At 31.5% G+C, this 18831-nt stretch overlaps 10 protein-coding genes across 10 annotated transcripts; 5 read left to right on the top strand and 5 right to left on the bottom strand. All coding sequences in view use genetic code 12, as the record gives it.

Moving 5' to 3' along the window:
• Nucleotides 1-794: 794 nt before the first annotated feature.
• Nucleotides 795-2252, bottom strand: HEX3 (SUMO-targeted ubiquitin ligase complex subunit; the record flags this gene model as incomplete). Its single annotated transcript, XM_051757381.1, has 1 exon — nt 795-2252. The coding sequence occupies one exon, from the start codon at nt 2250-2252 to the stop codon at nt 795-797; it is 1458 nt and encodes a 485-aa protein (XP_051614933.1).
• A 360-nt stretch (nt 2253-2612) lies between these two features.
• Nucleotides 2613-6215, bottom strand: UTP22 (rRNA-processing protein; the record flags this gene model as incomplete). Its single annotated transcript, XM_051757380.1, has 1 exon — nt 2613-6215. The coding sequence occupies one exon, from the start codon at nt 6213-6215 to the stop codon at nt 2613-2615; it is 3603 nt and encodes a 1200-aa protein (XP_051614932.1).
• A 659-nt stretch (nt 6216-6874) lies between these two features.
• On the top strand, nt 6875-9058 carry ERG7 (lanosterol synthase; the record flags this gene model as incomplete). The annotated part of the gene is made up of 1 exon (XM_051757379.1): nt 6875-9058. One exon carries the CDS (start codon nt 6875-6877, stop codon nt 9056-9058), a length of 2184 nt encoding a protein of 727 aa, XP_051614931.1.
• Nucleotides 9059-9930: 872 nt separating this feature from the next.
• KGF55_002669 (uncharacterized protein) lies at nt 9931-11439 on the top strand (the record flags this gene model as incomplete). The annotated part of the gene is made up of 1 exon (XM_051757378.1): nt 9931-11439. One exon carries the CDS (start codon nt 9931-9933, stop codon nt 11437-11439), a length of 1509 nt encoding a protein of 502 aa, XP_051614930.1.
• Nucleotides 11440-11543: 104 nt separating this feature from the next.
• Nucleotides 11544-13341, bottom strand: CDC7 (serine/threonine protein kinase; the record flags this gene model as incomplete). The annotated part of the gene is made up of 2 exons (XM_051757377.1): nt 11544-13259; nt 13327-13341. The coding sequence occupies 2 exons, from the start codon at nt 13339-13341 to the stop codon at nt 11544-11546; spliced, it is 1731 nt and encodes a 576-aa protein (XP_051614929.1).
• Nucleotides 13342-13578: 237 nt separating this feature from the next.
• Nucleotides 13579-14708, top strand: KGF55_002667 (mitochondrial 37S ribosomal protein mS45; the record flags this gene model as incomplete). The annotated part of the gene is made up of 3 exons (XM_051757376.1): nt 13579-13612; nt 13673-14091; nt 14253-14708. 3 exons carry the CDS (start codon nt 13579-13581, stop codon nt 14706-14708), a joined length of 909 nt encoding a protein of 302 aa, XP_051614928.1.
• A 281-nt stretch (nt 14709-14989) lies between these two features.
• Nucleotides 14990-15637, top strand: KGF55_002666 (uncharacterized protein; the record flags this gene model as incomplete). The annotated part of the gene is made up of 1 exon (XM_051757374.1): nt 14990-15637. One exon carries the CDS (start codon nt 14990-14992, stop codon nt 15635-15637), a length of 648 nt encoding a protein of 215 aa, XP_051614927.1.
• A 207-nt stretch (nt 15638-15844) lies between these two features.
• Nucleotides 15845-16432, top strand: GPI19 (phosphatidylinositol N-acetylglucosaminyltransferase; the record flags this gene model as incomplete). The annotated part of the gene is made up of 1 exon (XM_051757373.1): nt 15845-16432. One exon carries the CDS (start codon nt 15845-15847, stop codon nt 16430-16432), a length of 588 nt encoding a protein of 195 aa, XP_051614926.1.
• A 453-nt stretch (nt 16433-16885) lies between these two features.
• Nucleotides 16886-18067, bottom strand: JIP5 (Jip5p; the record flags this gene model as incomplete). Its single annotated transcript, XM_051757372.1, has 1 exon — nt 16886-18067. The coding sequence occupies one exon, from the start codon at nt 18065-18067 to the stop codon at nt 16886-16888; it is 1182 nt and encodes a 393-aa protein (XP_051614925.1).
• A 150-nt stretch (nt 18068-18217) lies between these two features.
• KGF55_002663 (uncharacterized protein) lies at nt 18218-18580 on the bottom strand (the record flags this gene model as incomplete). Its single annotated transcript, XM_051757371.1, has 1 exon — nt 18218-18580. The coding sequence occupies one exon, from the start codon at nt 18578-18580 to the stop codon at nt 18218-18220; it is 363 nt and encodes a 120-aa protein (XP_051614924.1).
• Between the last annotated feature and the right edge of the window lie 251 nt (nt 18581-18831).

The following is an 18831-nucleotide window of genomic DNA, read 5'->3' as shown; positions in this document are numbered from 1 at the left end:
GATTCGAACAAGGAAACAACAACTTTTGGGCCATCGCTACCACTTAAAAACAAGTACGCCACGCCAAATCTGAAAATTTTTGTGGCATAGTGGTCAAATCTAGATCGGATCTGATGAAAGAAAATTAATCTTGAGTTCAAACCCACGAAAATGTAATTTTTTTTTAAGAAAGACAACAAATGGTCTCGAACCACAGATCTTGGAAATAATTACTACCAAGTGTTTTACCACTAGGCCACAAAATTTTTAAAAAATCCGTGGCGTAGTGGCTAGATGCGTCACATTTTGCATTAAAGTCCCTAATCGTAGGTTCGACTCTGAAATACAGCAAATTTTAAGCATTACGTGGCGTAGTGGTCAAATAGGGTTCAAACTAAAAAAAAGTCTTTAATCGAGTGTTCGAATCATCTTGACGGTACCACAAGATATATAGAAAATTAACGTTTTTTGGATTATATACTAAGAAGCAACAACATCTTGAAATGAATGAGTAAGGGACTTTTGATTGATCAAATAACAAAGCATGAAAACTAGAATTTTGTAGTGCCTATCAATGCTTTGATAATAATTCTATTGACGTAATTATAACCAACAAGTTTTATAACAAAGTACATAATGTACGAATCTTTTGATGAACTAAAGAATTACTTTTACTGTTGAAGAATTTAGAAAAATTAATCATGTTTTATCGACCAACAATAATAACTACAAAAAGAATTAAAATCATTTAATCATTAATTTGTGCTATCTCATGCAATACAAAAAATAATATATATATATAATAATAGAAAGAATTAAAAATAAATTTCAGTAAATGCTTTAGAAACAAATCTTTTACCACAATCTTTAGCAGGACATTTAGGAGGAGCAAATATATTTGGATTTTTTATAGTAAAACCTTTTGGTGAATCTTTTGGAACTTTTTTTGATCTATTTGCAATATTTTTAACACATCTTCCACAAAAGCAATGACCACATTTTGATGCAAATACTCTTTTACTTAATATTGCATCTATTGCTGTAAATGGATTAGTACAAAACCAAGGTGCTTGTACATTTAAATTCATTGAATGTTTTTCAAAATTTTTATCATATTCTGTATTAGATTTAAATCCTTCAGGTGAACCTTCACCTAATTCAATACCACATAATTCACAAATTAATAATTCTTTAGAACTAATAGTAGTTGTATAATTTTTTGATTTATTTAATCGATCAGATGCTTGCTTTTTTTCAAGCATTGTTTTTTGATTGAATTTTGATTCTCTATCAGATCTTGCATTCAAAGTTCTATTATTATCTTCTTCAATTCTTCTCATTATATCTCTTTCACTATCAGACATTTGAGCAATATCATCTGAATCATAATCCTCGAAATTCTCAAAATCAGAATCAAAATATGGATTTCCCAACTGAAAATGTAGCTGATTGATTCTTTCTAAAGATCTGGTTATGAAAGATCTGTATTGTTCTGGCATATGCATTTGCAAATTCTGATGATGTTGCTGTTGTAGTTGTGTGAGATTTGTATTATGATGACTTCTTTCACGTGGTGGATTACTTCGATTAGCTGCACCTCTACCTCTGCCACTGCTTCTACCTCTACCTCTTCCTCTACGACTTGTTGCTTGAGTTTGATCGGGATGTGTAGTAGTAGATCGAGTTGTACGACTTGACCTCAAATTTCTTTGCTGTGACGGTTCTGCTGGACGTGGTGATGGTTCATTCATGAAACTAGCATATAGCGTCCTCAACGGTATTTCGCTAAAGTCTTGCCTGGAATTGTGTAAGTTTCTAACTTCATATATAAAAGGACCATAAGGTGTATCTATATGTGGTGGTTGAGACCTTAAAGGTTCTGATGCTTCTCTTACATCAACAATTTCTATGTCATCGTCTTCATTACTAATGTCGCCACCCATTTGATTTGTTTGATTATTACCATCAAAATCACGATTATTATTACCCACACTCCCTTCTCTACTTAGATTGGTTAAAGCTGTAGGAGTATTATCATTCACAGATAGTATTTGAATTTCATCATCATCATCATCACCTTCTGGCTCTTGAACATCTCGATGCTGATTTGCTAAAGGAATCGCGCTATTACCTGCACCATCAATAATTTGATTAATAGGTGAACCTTCATCGTCTGATGTAATATCAATAACTCGACTTTGAGAAACTCTTCTCCTCTTCCTAGGTGGCGGTTGTTGTCGATCCCGACCACTTCGAAGTACTGATGACGACATTTGATAAACGTTAGTAAAGTATGTGGATTTTAATTTTTTTCAGTAGTAGTAATGTGATAATAAGTTAAATTTGGTATAACAATTCTAATAATTATGGACGTGAATATTTAAATCTAAATTTGTGTTTAATAAAAAAATTAGTTACAAAAGCAAAATACACACAAAAGAAATACATAATAGAAAAAAAAAAAAAGAAGTGTACTTCGTGATAATTAAGATGAATTTCGTGGTTCACCCTACGAAGCTAATCCTCAAATCAATTTAAAAGAGGAAAGATACATTTTTGCATCTTGACTAGATTGCAATGACATTAAATTAAGAAAATTAAATTATTTATTAATACAGATATGAAGACAATACTTATTTTTTTACATTCAAATCAGTAACTAATTCCCCACCTAATAATCTCATATGATCAAATATAGCAGCTTTGTTAAGTTTGACTTCATCTTCATTATTTTCATCATTTAGTGGTTCAACATTAGTTTCCAAATTAACTCTAAATTTTTTCTTTCCTAAACTTGAAGGTACAAATAAACCACCAACAATGTTTACATTTTCTCCTGATTGATTATTTAGACAAATGAACTTTTTACTTGAAAAGATTATATTATTTCCATAATATTCATTCAACTTTTTAGTATATAATTGTGTTAAGTCATATTTTGAAGTGATATCTTCAGGAAATGAAGTTAATGGTTGTATTAAATTTTTGAAAGTGTTTGGAGGCAATACCCCAGATGATGTAGTTAAATTTTGAGATTTTACATTGATAGTAAAATCGTAATCTTTTAATGCTGGTTTAAAAATAAGATTTAATGATTTTTCATCAATACCTTTACTTAACAATAAGTCTATTGTTGCTCTTGCTAATGCAGTTAATCTTGTTGCTATAGGTAATACCAATTCACTTGACCACAAGATTCCTGAAGGGTCATCTTTTGAACCAATGAAAAATTGAGTCTTAATTGCTGAAGGATCTGATTGTCTTATTCTGTTGAAATTTTCTTCTATAATTCTATAAGTTTGTATGCTTAATTTATCACTATGAATTCCATCATCCGCCGCATTACTTTTAACTAAGTCAAGTATTAATGGTATTTCTTTCCAGTTCCAATGAGCCAAGAACGAAAGTACTTGTAAGAATCCATTTTCAACCGAATGGGGAATGGAGTATGGTGCTGGATCAACGAACGGTTTCAAAACAATTAATTCTATTAATTCATCAGTGAAATGATTTAAAAGTAGTTGTGAGTCTAGCCATTGTTTTACCAACCTCACAGTTGGAGAATAATAATGAAAATGTTGAGCCAACAGGGTAATTGTTCTTGTATGTTTCACTGATGCTTGATAGTTTCTCACAAATGCTAAGTAGACATTTTGAGCAATTGATTTTTGACTTCCTGCATTTGAGACAGCTCTTAAATACAACAATTCATCTCTTTCAGTTAAAATTTTGATTTTGAAACCAAATCCTTCTGGTGTTAAAATGTTTAATGTTTTTATGTCTTCATTAAATGGAATCGAGTGATCATCAACAATTGTAGTAGTGTAATTTGTATCTCTTAAGGCGTCTGCAATTTTCAATAAAAATGCTGTCTTAGTTTTCTCCAATGCTAATAATTCATCAGGCCATCTACTGGAAATTTCAAATTGTAAAATACATTCATTCCAAAAATCTGGATTAGAAACAGCAAATGGAACTGGTTGAAGAACTGATGAATATCTTAATGCTGTAGATGCTGGCATTATCGATTTAATGCTTAATGGTAGTTCTAAGTTCATCAATGTTTTATTCAAACTTTCAAAAGAACTTCTTAATATTGAAAAACTGTATAATGAATTTGTAGTTTGATTTGACGCAGTTGGTAATAAGGAAAGGGGTAATATTTTATCAAAAAGTCCACATTCAGTATGAAGTGATTGAGTTAAATCTTTAAGAATGTGTAAGTCAAGGACGTATCTAATGATCGATACAACTATTGGTTCTCTATCAGAAACTGGCCAAACCACACAATTTTGAATTGACCCATCTTTAAATCTTCTTAAAGTAGCCTTTGAGCCCCAAAAAGATCTAAATTTAGTTCCATTTTCCTTATCTTCATTGTTTGGTCCTTTAGTTACTAATTTGTCTGATTCGTCACTATTCAATTGTAACCCAATGTTGAATGTCAAACCACCATTAGCAGGTTTCCTTTTCTGGATTGCAAAAGTGCTATTGACTTTATCATTTTCAATTCTTATTAATGTTGCTCTATCTTCTAGGGCTGTTTTTATCAAATTGTATAATTTATGCTTGAAAAAATTGTTAAAAGTTAAGAACGTGATTTTCTCAAGTGCTCCAAATGTATCAAGTATTTCGTCAGGTAATGTCAATGATAAGGTTATGTCATACTTTAAATTTGGTTGCGTTGATCTTTGAAGTAAAATTGGATCAAATCTATCTTTCACCACCTCATTTAATAAGTCCAAAGTTTGATTAGCTTTTGCTTTAACATCTTCATAAGAGGCAGTTGTCATTTTGTATAGTATATTCAATTTAGTGTTTTTGTCAAAGATGGTTGGAATATTGAATCCATCAGATTTATATTTGGATGGTATCTCTTCTCCAATTAAAGAAGAAAATGATAAGTAACCTTTGTTCAAGTCCATTGTTGCCAAATATTGAATAGCCCCTTTAAACAATTGATATGATGAAAATCCATGTAATAAGATTTTGTTGCTATTTACACCACCACCTTGAAGAAGAGCTGCAAGTAAAATTGCAAATTCAAAATGTCCAAAACCTCCTTTACTGAATGAAGATCCAAATCCTCTCTGCTGTAGCCAAAGTCTTCCCAATATACATGCGTCTTTAAACGCTTCAGTTGATTTTTTCATTGTATATAGATATTTCAAATAATAGTCATATGATGATTGGGTTAAAATGCTTGAATTATATAAAGTAGTTGCTGGTTGTTCCTCTATATTATTTGAAACTCTAATACAATTTTTGTCTGGTAATAGTTTTTTTCCATCAAATATAGCAAATGGAAAAGCTGCAATTAAATTTATGGTGTATTTAGTCTTGAAAAATGATAAATCTTCTTTATTCTCCGTTTGAATACTTTCGATATTGAGAACAGGATTTAATATGTCTTCGTTAAGATAATGATATGTGATTTTTACAGGTAAATTATTTTTCTTTGTTAAACTGATTAAATGTTCCGCAACATATGCTAAGTAAAATGATCTCTTGTATAAAGCTCTGTAATTTAAATAATCCTTAGGTTGAAATAAACTTGAAGGCATTGTCATTGAAACTTCTATGCTCAGACCTTGGCTGATTCCAGTTTTCAATCCATACGATCCTACTAATGACAAATCTTCAGGAGGTAAATATGAAAAAGTGTATTTTACATTTACTGGTTTAGGATCTGGAAATGGGATAACAATCTTCTTTGGATTGAATAAATTTTCTGCTTGTTGTAAAGATAAATTTTCGACAGGAGGAATTTGCTTTATCAAATCATGTAGTCTTCTCAATACTTTCTCCATTTTTTCTTCATGACTTTTTTTGACTTTTAATTCTTTTAAAAGTTCATCAATTTGAAGTTTGAAAATATTGGATTTGAATAATTCTGCAGTTTCTCTGGCTATTCTAATCTCCTGTGCTGTTAAATTTTCTCTTTTAGCTTTTTTGGCTTTAGGTTCGGAGTTTTGCTCTTCCTCATCATCTTCCTCATCTTCGTCGTCATCTTCGTCATTATCACTATAACTATCGCCGCCTTCTTCGTGAACATCTTCATCCCTATTCTCCACATGTACTGCTTGTTTGCCATTACCATTTAGTTCGGTGTCCACCTCTTTTGAAAATTTTTGTTTTAACTTTGTTCCATTTGTATTGCCGTTGCTGTATTGCTTTGCATTTGAATTAGAGTGATTGGTCTTGTTTTCAATTTCATTCGATTTTCTTTTGCTCATATTACTGATTCAAATTTTTATTAGTTTACTCGATCATTTACTTATACGTAAGTGTGAAAAACTTTTAACAGTCACAATTGAAACAGATGAAAACTTTAAGTAGAAAAGGATTGGTTGCTCGGTTTGTTATTTGATCGATAAAGTTCAAATTAATGCCTTTTATATGATACTGATCTTTAATCCGTTAACGATAACTTGATGATGATATCTTTTTGATAGTACTTTGAAACTTGAATGAGTTATTCCTTCAACTTCTATTTTGATTTTTTTTACCTTTCTCTTCTTAATAAATTGATTGTACTTTTTTTTTTTTCTAAATAAAGTTTTTGTGTAATATCTAAATCAATATCATGAGATTCTATATACAGTCCATTTTTTGTGACAATTAATTAAAATGTTAGACATTCAAACTCAGGACATTAGGCGGATCTTAATAAATTATACGAACTAAAGATTTCAAACGAGTTTTGTGATTTAGGGTCGTTAGACCATTTCATGTCAACAATTCATTTACAAGAGATTAGCTTGTGAAAAAATCCACTTTTCCAAGCTGTTTAAATTTGCACTCACTATAGTCGTTCTTTGCAAATATTAATTCAGTATTTTTCAATTTCTTGATTTAAGAATCGAATATAACCATCGAAATTATCTAATATCACATGTACTATTCAGAAGAATTAAGTCTACCTAAAACGGACACATCGAGATGGAGATTAAGAACAGACCAAGTAGGCAGGGAAACATGGCACTACATTACTGATGAAAAAGAACTAGCCCATGAACCTCAATCAAATTTTGTGAAGTGGTTGTTAAAAAGTGATGATTTTCCCGAACCTAAATCTGAATCTCTTGAAACACCGAGACAAGCAATGGAGAAAGGAGCTGATTTTTTGAAATTACTACAATTAGAAAATGGAATTTTTCCCTGTCAATACAAAGGACCGATGTTTATGACAATTGGGTATGTCGCAGCCAATTATTATTCTCAACAATCAATACCACTTCCCTTTAAACAAGAAATGATTAGATATATTGTGAACACAGCAAATCCAATAGATGGTGGTTGGGGATTACATTCTGTTGATAAATCCACGTGCTTTGGAACGACTATGAATTATGTTTGTTTAAGATTATTGGGTTTACCAAAGGATCATCCAGTGATATTAAAAGCTAAAAAGACATTGCATAAATTAGGTGGTGCTTTAAAAAATCCTCATTGGGGAAAAGCTTGGTTATCTGTGCTAAATCTTTATGAATGGGATGGTGTAAACCCCGCACCTCCAGAGTTATGGGCGTTACCGTATTCTATACCAATACATCCAGGTAGATGGTGGGTTCATACCAGAGCTATATATTTACCATTGGGGTATTTACTGGCTAATCAAGTTCAATGCAAATTGGATCCACTTTTAGAGGAGATAAGAAATGAAATATATTTACCAAGTCAATTACCTTATGATTCAATTAAATTCAAATCAAATAGAAATAATGTGTGTGGGATCGATTTGTATTACCCCCACACTAAAGTTTTGGATTTTGCAAATTATTTTTTGAGTGGTTGGGAAAAAATAAGACCCAATTGGTTATTGAAATGGATTAATTCTAAAACTTATAAATTAATTGAAAAGGAGTATCAAAACACAGATTATTTATGTATTGCTCCTGTAAGTTTTGCATTCAATATGGTTGTTACATGTTACCATGAAGGACCACGATCCAAAACTTTTAAAAATTTAGCTGGTAGGATGAATGACGTTTTATTTCATGGACCACAAGGGATGACTGTCATGGGAACTAATGGTGTTCAAGTCTGGGACGCCGCTTTCATGGTTCAATATTTTTTCATGACGGGATTAGTTGACAATCCTAAATATCAAGATATGATAAGAAAATCATATTTGTTTTTGGTTAGATCCCAATTCACAGAAGATTGTGTTGAAGGCAGTTTTAGAGATAAGAGGAAAGGAGCTTGGCCATTTAGTACAAAAGATCAAGGGTATACCGTCAGTGATTGTACTGCAGAAGCAATGAAAGCTATAATAATGGTACGAAATGATGAAAGATTCTCTGATATTAAGGATGAAATCAAAGATGAAAACCTATACGACGCAGTCAATGTACTATTACAGATCCAAAATGTTGGTGATTGGGAATTTGGTTCATTTTCAACTTATGAAGGTATTAAATCAACTTTGTTATTAGAAAAGTTAAACCCAGCTGAAGTATTTAATAATATTATGGTCGAATATCCTTACGTGGAATGTACCGACTCATCAGTCTTAGGCTTAACCTACTTCCAGAAATACTACCCAAACTATAAAACCGAAACAATCAATAAAACGATTTCAAGTGCAATACAATACATCATTCAAGCTCAAGATAAGATTGATGGATCGTGGTATGGATGCTGGGGTATATGCTATACATACGCATCAATGTTTGCTTTAGAAGCCTTAGCCAGTGTAGGTCAAACTTATGGTAATTCAGAATCAGTCAAACGAGGTTGTGATTTTCTTATCTCCAAACAACTTGAAGATGGTGGATGGTCAGAATCTATGAGATCTTGTGAAACCCATACATATGTAAATGGTGAAAAATCATTAGTTGTTCAGACTGCTTGGTCTTTAATTGGTCTTATTCTAGCCGACTACCCGAACGTTGAACCTATAAAAAAAGGAATAAAGTTACTTATGGAAAGACAATTACCGACAGGAGAATGGTTATATGAAGATATCGAAGGAGTCTTTAATCATAGTTGTGCCATTGAATACCCTTCATATAGGTTCTTGTTCACAATTAAAGCGCTAGGATTGTATATAAAGAAATTTGGGAATAAAGTTTAAAAGTTAGATTCCATTTTATGTGGAAAAATGGAAGAAGTGTTGATTTTGCTGCAATATTTGAAAAAGAAAACGTCCAGTAGACTAATATTTTTGCGCTCTATAAGTCCGATTTTTTAGTGAGAGATGCGTGCCACTTAAGCCGCAGTTGTTTCAGAATTTATTTTGGGGTGCAAAAAAGTTAGATTTAATATTGGTTTACTGTTTAAAATGCAGAACCAATCGACCTCTGAGTACTATGATTTTTGATGCAAATTCTAGTTGGAATGTATAGCTGTTAAGTAAGATGTGTCCTTTTCAATTAAACGCAGACACTCTATGCATCGAAAATGATATTAAGGTTTCAAATTGCAGTTCTAAATACTTGTTCAAGCTCTCGAGTTTTCAAATTTTTTTCTCAAGATAGCTCAAAATCCATTTTCTCTTTGAAAAGATCAGATGCATACTGAGCAATCTCAAAAAACAAGCAGTAGTGGAGTGGTACAACAGATTATGATCTTTTCTTAACGTCATCATCTCAATCTATACGGGGATTTTGTGTAAGCTTTTGCATTTACTAGATAACGAGAATAGTTTGATAAAAAAAGAAACAAAACATTTAAATTTATCAAAATAAATTATTAAGGGTTTTTTTTTCCACATCTCAATTATAATAATTCACGTCAATCATTTCAAATAATTATAGAACAATTCAATAACAATTGAACTTCACTATAAGACACGAAACAATAGTAATTCAGAAAAGAATTTGGAGAATCGGATTTGATTTATCACAATTTTTTTATCCCATACACCTCATAAATGAATGATCAATAAGTCATCCAATTATCAGATATTTATAGAGTTTGAGCAATACAATTTTGCAATTTAAAGAAATGCCTTTTACTCTGGGAAGGCAAAGATCATTATCCATCACATCCAGCCAATCGTCTTTCTCAAGTCCACAACCTTCGTTCACTACACTGACTTATCAACCAACGGTTGGATTTCAAAATTCTCCCAAAGTTGAATCACCACCATTATTAATTCCTCAACAACAATCACTAGGCTCTGAAAGAAATGAAGAACAAGATATAACATCGGGCACTAGTTTAAATTCCACTCAAATATCGAGCAATAGTACTAATCAGACTCCGATTTTACAATCAACAAGTCTAAGTACAAGTCAAAATGGTAACATTGTACCAACTCCAAATTCCACGAGAAGTATGTCGATCATAAGTTTAGACCGAAGTCCAAGAAATTCAATTGTTTCTCTCGATGAAAATCTACGAACAAGAAATAATAGTACCTCAAGTTTAGCTTCCTTAGGACATGTGAATAATTTGGGTAATATTCTCACAATGACACCCGCTTCAAACTCAATGAATCAGAATTCGAATATAATTGATAATTTCAACAAATCAAGGAGTCACGTCATCTCACAACAACATCATAAATTAAGCTCTTCAGCTGTTATCTCAGATGATGATTCTGATTACAACTCAGGAGGCTCATTTTTGAATTCAAATATACCAACAAAGATTCAAAACAATGATAGTGCCAGAAAAATTGTGCCGGAAAATAAACAGTCTTACATAAGTAATAGACCAAAAAGGCGAAGCATAAAAGATGATTCTTTTAAAGTTTTAAAGGAAGATTTCAGGTTCAAATTTCATGAGTCAAACCAAGCAGCGGTACCGACTTCACCTATTTCCCATTTGAAGAACACCAATTTGCATAGTTTAAATGCAAGTCCAACGTCGGAATTTGTTTCAATTAATCAACATGCCAACTCTGAAAAAGAGGTGTCAACTTTAAGGGGTCAGAGAGAGAAGACTACTTCAATATCATCCAACATTCCACCAAAATCTCAAGCACATTCATCCAACACCAAAAAGGTGAAGAATAACACGTTAATTCAACAATCAATATACATAAAAAGAAAGTTAGCCTTCTCAAAAGACCTACAATTAGAATACTCAGGAAATTCATTTTCACCGTCCTCAGCATCTTTCAAAATGCCATCATCACCAACGATAAACCCATCTTCCTCGAATCATATGACTTTAGCTCCATCATTAATCGATTCTAACAACATGTCAACGTCATCTACAAATGATAAAATTCGTCTACCTCCACTAGAGTCTAATATCATAACAAACACGAAATCAAATACTCCAATGCTACCTTCAATTACTGCTCAAAATGAATTAATTAGTAAATTAAATAAGAAATGGAATAAAGCAATGATGTATGAGAAGAACAATTTAAAAGATTTTAAAAAGGACCATGAAACGTGGATGAATAATTTGGCAATTTTACCAAACAAAAGGAAAAGAAGTAGGAGAATATCGTTCGATGATGATGTTGAATACGAAAGTTATGAAGAATTCACCTCATGAGTGGAACAATTCATTTCACTCGTTGTATTTATTTCTAGTTTGTATTTATTTATTTTTTTAAAGCAATACGGAGACATGATATGTATTAATGGTTGCAACTTTATTTATAGATCATGTAGTTCTTGAAAAAATGGATGCTTTAAAACTTGTCTTGCTGTCAATCTTTTACTAGCATCTAATCTTAGACAAGAATATAATAAATCCATTAGTAATCTGTGATCTTTATAATTTTCAACATCTCTGTCATATTTATCTCTCATTTCTGCTTCTTCGTAATCATTATATGATCCTTCAACAAATCTTGGCTTAATGAATTTTTCACCATCCATAGATTGGTCAAACATATTGAATGTATCAAAAATAACACTATCAGGAGGAACACTTTCATTTTCAACTTCAACTCTCAAAAAATTGTAAAGTACTTTTAATAGATTCCCTTGAGATTTATGTATTTCACTCATTGAAATTTCCAACCCGCAACCATGCAATTCTGCACATTTAACTAGTTTGTCATACCCAAAAATCCAGGCAAGCTCAACAATGGCATCTGTATCATCAGGAGAATTGAATAATGGAAATTTTCGACATATAAGGGAAAACCCAATTATACCTGCTGACCAAATATCGATCTGAGTACTTTGGTTCGTACATTTAAACAAAACTTCTGGTGCTCTAAAACCTCTAGTTCCAGCTCGATTTGCTCGTCTTGGCGGTCTATTGTCGGATTTTGGATAGGCACCTTTTACGTTCATTCTTCTGGATAACGATTTGTGATTTATAACATTTGTTTTCAGATTGCAAGGACATGAAGTTGCTGAGGAAGGTAATGCTATGGTTTGTTGTTCAGCCAAACCAAAATCTACTAGAGCTCCTCTACCTTTGAAGGGATCATATAAAAAATTTGTTGGTTTCAAATCCCTATGAATTATACCTTTACTATGCACAAATTCTAATGATAAAAACAATTCCCATAAATATTTTTTTATGCCCTTTATTGGTAAATCTCTATAAAATTCTCGAAAATCGTAATGATGATAGTATGGTAGTATAGCTAATATTTGATCTTGATGACGTAAAACATCTAATAAAGGAGCAACCCTTGGATTACCAGATAAGACATAAAGTAAATTCAACTCATTGAAAATTCTGTTCGGTGAAGACGTGACGTAGATTTGTTTCAATGCAACTATTGCGTTTTTTTTGGACTTTTTTGATGTTCGATCATGTCTTACAAATTGTGGTAATGAATTCCACATTGCATATTTTGAATTAATTTCATTATTGAGTGCTTCCGCTTTGTATACAGTTGAAAAAGTTCCTTCTCCAATTTTATCAATTAATCTATATTCGCTAGCTAAAACGGGGAAATTTTGTTCTAGTTTTTGCATATCTTCAAGGACTTCAAGTGAAATGTCATCATCTTCTTCATTCGGATTTTCATACGTAGACGGTAATATTTGTTGATCATTGTAAGTATTGAGTGAGGTACTAGTGGCTGGATTTGCATGGTATAAACGTTGATTACTAGGATTATGTGAATCTTTTTGAGTCGTGGTTGCAGTTGTAGAGAATGGTATATTTTGATTTTGCAAGAATGATGTAGATGATAATTTTCTGTTGCTTATTGAAACTATACCTGTATCTCGAAATGGGTTGTCTTCAAATTCATTCATATTTTCTACCCCACTATTCCTCTTTTCGTTATTGAGGTTTAAAGGTTGAAGTGGCCCTTTAATTGATGCTTTTCGATGTGTCTTTGAAGATTTAATTGACGCGTTACTATGATTTTGTGTATTCAGATTCATTGTTTGTCTTTCAATCTGACCGTATATTTTGATGTGCTAATTGTATCTTTTCATGAAATGATTGATACTAAACTTAACATACAGCTGATGAGGTCATTGAGTGTTGAATTTATATTCTTTTTGAATGATTTTTTAGATGAATAAATTTACAACCATTAAAAGTAACTTATAGATATAAATAAACTGCATATAAATGAATGTGAAAAGTATGTGTCGAGATAATTGAGTGACAGAATTTTAACGACATTAAATTTGTATGTACTTTGATACTTACACCAAAAAATTTTTCAATGAGAGTATGGTAAAGTATTAACCAAGAACCTAGCTATTCACAATGGGTGCAAAATGTCTCAAATCAATCTCGCGAAGTCTGGCGCAGATAAGGCTGTTTTCAAGCAGTAATGTTACTCATAGAATAAGCAGGAAAGAACTCATGGATAAAAATACTTTATTGAAAGAATTTCGTGATTTTCTAGGACCAAGAAGTATAACGGGAGACTATCATAAGAATAAATATTTTTACCCACCGCAAAACAACAAACCAAATTACATAGTAAATGACGGAAAACCTTTGGTGGGTGAAAACAAATTGAATTTGAGTAATGCTAACAGAAACAATAGAAATATCAATGATTCTTCAAGAGATCCATCACTTCATCCATTTCCTCATAATTTATACACGAAGACATCTTACATAATAACGGACGAAATGAAACAGAATATAGTCGATGATGCAACAAAAAACGAATTACATCCTCAAGAGATTGCACACAAATACGGAATAAATCTTCAAAGAGTCGAAGCTATCATAAAATTAAATGCAATTGAAAAAAATTTCAAACCAAAAGTATGTAATTTTTTGAACTCATTGAATCTTCTTATGATGAAAATGCCTATAAATATTTTTCGATTAGTCTTTAAGACAAACATATGGTTACAATTCAAAGCGCTGAAATTGATTCAAAATAGTATGAAATTTAAAGTATTTTACTAACAAAACATTTTTAGGATGAAATAGCTGATGATTTAAAATCATATTCGCAAGTGATGAAACGAATGTTCCCAATTTTCAAAGGTGGATATACATCAGACAATTTGACGGAAATTCCAACACCTCACAAGACGTTAACAGATAGATTTTTGACTATAGAAGAGAATGAACCATTTGGACCAGTTGATGCTGCAAAGATATTGAATTTAGAACCTGCCTCAAAAACTTTACAGAAATTAACAGAATTTAATTTAGAGGAAGCCCAAAAGCAACAACAAATTATTGAAGATCAAAAAATCGAAGTCATCTATGGTAAAAAGAGAAAAGATGAGAAGAAATTATTTAGATTTACAATGAAAAATGTTGGAGAATTTGGTCATCGTTACGGTGCTTCAAGAAGAGATACTAAGTTAGATAGAGCAGTTGGATTCGATGCTTCTGGTAAAATGATCTATTTGCATCCGGATCAATAAAATTGATCAATTAAGTTTCTACTTGTATATATCAAACTAAATAGAAATTGACACGACGAAATGATAAACACTTTATTTTACTTTGTTATTAGCAAGAATTAATTATTAGCTATAACTTCGATATACGTTCAAAGTTTTGCAAATGCTACCAACCAAAGTGTCATGATAAAACACGTCTATACTAAAATTTTTCAATAAAAAAATAATATTGTTTGTGGATAGAAATTTAGATCACTGTTAGCTTCAACTTTATTATCAATTCAATTCAATTCATAGCAATCATGTTCACCAAATACTTGGTTTGTCTACTTGCATTGATGCAATTAATATCAGCTTCTGCTTTTACATTCATTTTAGGAGCCAATGAAAAATCATGTTTTTATATTTTCACAGAACAACCAGAAACTCAAATAAGATATTATTTTGCTGTACAAAGTGGAGGATCATTTGACGTGGATTATGTTATAACTGACCCAAACTCAAATGTTATATATCAAGAAAATAAAAAAAGACATGGAGATTTTGTTTTTACTGCTCATCCAGTTGGTGAATATGAATTTTGTTTTTCAAATACTATGTCAACTTTCTCTGAAAAAGTTGTTGATTTCCAAATAGAAGTTGAAAATGAAGAAAGTATTAAAAATAGAATAAAAGCAAACTTACCCGATCAACCAAACACAAAACCTTTAGCTCATGTTGAAAGTATGCAAGCAACTGTTGATAAGATCGAGGGTCAATTGGACGGATTAAGTAAAACATTACAATTCTATAAAACTAGAAATAATAGAAATCAAGCAACTGTTAGGTCAACTGAATCAAGAATATTTTATTTCTCAATTTTCGAAGTTTTGTTGATGGTTGGAATGGGATTTTTACAAATAACAATTGTTCAATTATTTTTCAAAGGATCAAGGAAGCAATTAGTATAGAACACACTCTATAATAAAGAAAAGGTAGGATAATTCATGAAAATAGATTTTAAAATCTCTCACCAACCACGTAGTTCAAACAAAAAGTTTGGACAGTACAAGTAGAATTGTAGTTACGAACTTACATACAGGATTTTTAAAATTATCCATATTTCTTGCACGGTACCACCAAACTGATACAAAAAAACCAACCTTGAATGATAGTGAATGACTTTAAGATATGACACCTTTGGTATTTCAAGATCAGCATCACCGAAACCAATACTTAGAACAATAGAAGACGATGAAATCGAAGAAGCTATTCAAGCAGAAGAAGTAACAATCTTATCAAATCAAGATAAATTAGCAAGAGAATCAGATGTTACAGTATCCAATATTCATCAATCCCAAGCAGAATATAGTGGATTTACAATATATGTATTAAGTTCGTTATCGCTAATACTTTATATACTTTGGTCTTTAACACCTCCTCATATTTTGACTAGTTTATCAATTGATTATTATCCTGATAAATATTGGAGTATAGCAATCCCAAGTTACTCATTAATGTTAATGTTGTTTACTTACATTGCATTAGCGTTATATAATACCGAAATCTTGACTTTGAAATTGAATGATATCAACACATTTGTGGATCTGAATTCTCAATTTCCTGGCGAATCTAAAGCTGATGAGTTGTCGGTTGCTGAAAGGAATAAAGTTGTTTTGGATTATGCTCAAAAAGCTCCTAGTGGAGTCTGGGATTTACCAATAACTTTGGTCAATGAGGAACTTTACGATAGAGATGACGATTAATGGAGGTAGAAATGACAAGCTTGTTGAGAATTCGTCTATTAAACACGGTTTGATATTGCAGGTTGAAACATGAATTAAAGTTATGAGTTCTAAATATATTTTTGAGAATGAACATGGCCTTTGTTGGATTATAACCGAAAGTCTCTTAATTAACTTGATTTTCAGATCTTCCCACTTCAAATGTAAATTCCTACCAGCTTCTTTCTACGAGTAGATTTAAACCGTTCAAGTTCCTCTCAAGACTAATTGCATTCTTTGTTAGAGGTTGATACCACGCATCAAGGAAATCAGATCATTCTATGATCTTCGTCTGAATTCAGTGTAATATTTGAGTTGGATCATAACTCAATTTTCGAACCATGCTAAATCATATGCCGCAACGTTCCAATCAAATTAGTTAAATTAAACTTTTATTCATGAGCGCTTGCATTGTGAACTGATTGAAATCAAATCTTATTTACCCCAAATTTTCAATGTATCCATTCCAGCACTAATCAATCTATAATCATAATCAATATCTAAAATCCCAACTTCATCACCATCTTTTGAATGTACTCTAGTTTCAACCACTTTCCCCTTTTTGAAATTGACTCTATGTAACATTCCATCACTATCTCCACACCAAACTGAATTTTCCATGTCTTCATCACTATTATTCATTGTCGGAATGATACTATCTATACTCACATCCTTATTTAATTTAATTCTTGATAATTGATCCCTTAATTTGTTTTTAGAGTTTTTCCAAATTGTAATAAGTCCTTCACCATGACTTACTAGTACAGTATCTGATTTACCATCACTTATTTCTTCCGTAGTGTATGACATTGATAATAATTCATCCTCTTGATCATCAGATTGAGTTATTATACCTTTTCTTATATCTATGTGAGATAATGTGGTTGAACCTAAAGTTAAATAATGATAAGGCGAAGATGTCATACTTAATATATGATTTATCGAATCATCATGTGCTGATTGAACTTTGAATTTCAAATTATTGGCTGAGAGATTTGATGAATCGTAAACCAATACATTCCCATCTTCTGTTCCCGACAAAATAAATGAGTGAGTATTTGAGTGACATAATTTTGTTAATTTATCTTTTGAATCGTAATAATCTTCAACAACGTCTACTTTTCCTACGACTTTCCCCAGTTCGGTGTTTGCTTTTTTTATCACATTATCGGTTCCACAAGTATATATGTATTCACCTAAATGATCTGGTCTCGGATCAAAAATAGCATGGCGACATGATCCTTTGTGCCTTTTAGTTTTCCAATTTGTTTTGATATCTAAACTATCGGTCGGTAATTCTGAATTATCCTCAACAATTTTCCACCATTTCTTTTTAGTTTCAGATATTGATTTTGAAACAACTGGCGTTAAACCCAGAGCATACACTTTTTCCTCCAACTCAGCAATTTCTTCTTTTTTCTTTTCCAGTTCTGCTTCTAGTATGGTGGGATCATATGTATTGCAATATAAGTGACCTGTTGCTAATCCTGATATCAATATTGGTTTAGTTGGATGTGCAGCTGCCGTGAAAAGTGGTTCCTTGTAGTTTATCTCCAAAAGTGGTGCGATTGATGACTCCAATGACTCTTTGGTCTCCTTTGATTTTTTCTTCACCATGATGGTTGTATTGGTTTGAAGTTTGTGTGTAAGACTTTAATAATATCAAAATTTAGAATCTATCTCGAATTTTTGGCGCGATGAGAAATATTCGGTGAAACCTCCACATAGTAGAAAGAAACATCAAAATTCAAATTTACTTGTGGCCAATCATTCTTCTTCCAATGTATTTCTGAACTCAATTTTCTTCTTTGCTATCGTATCTTCCAATTCATCAATCCTAGTAAAATAAACTTCATTAGCAAGACTTTCCGTATTTTCAACATTATACTTTGCCAATAATTTCTTGTAAAGATCTATCAATTGATTTAAAGTATTAATTTTGATATTACTGTGGTCGAGTTTAGTTGATATATGAGTTTTCCAAGTACTTAATATGCTAACTAATAAGGCATTATCAATCTTTTCTAACTTGTCTAAATTTGATATATGATTTATATGTAGAAGTTGAGATAACAAAAGTACGTCCCTCAAAGTATAAGAATTTGGATTGGTTATTTGAGATTGACTCATTTTCAAGACGATTATTGATAAGAAATAGTAGTAATTATGAAATAATTGATGCTTGAAATCATAGGTTTGGACTGTACTTTTATCAAATGAGTTGAGACGCGATAATTTAAAATCAACACATTGATAATTTTAATTCTAATATTCAAAATCAGTTTATGCCCACAACATCAGGAGTCTGAATAGCCAATTTGAAATTGATGTTTTATGATTCAAAACAATCGATGTTATGAAAAATATGAGCTTGATCTCTA

This window comes from Candida pseudojiufengensis (assembly GCF_024610245.1).
Source record: "Candida pseudojiufengensis strain CBS 10847 chromosome Unknown scaffold5, whole genome shotgun sequence".
Lineage (NCBI taxonomy): Eukaryota > Fungi > Ascomycota > Pichiomycetes > Serinales > Debaryomycetaceae > Lodderomyces > Lodderomyces pseudojiufengensis.
The sequence above is the reverse complement of the archived record's forward strand: the minus strand, read 5'-3'. Positions and strand labels throughout refer to the sequence as shown.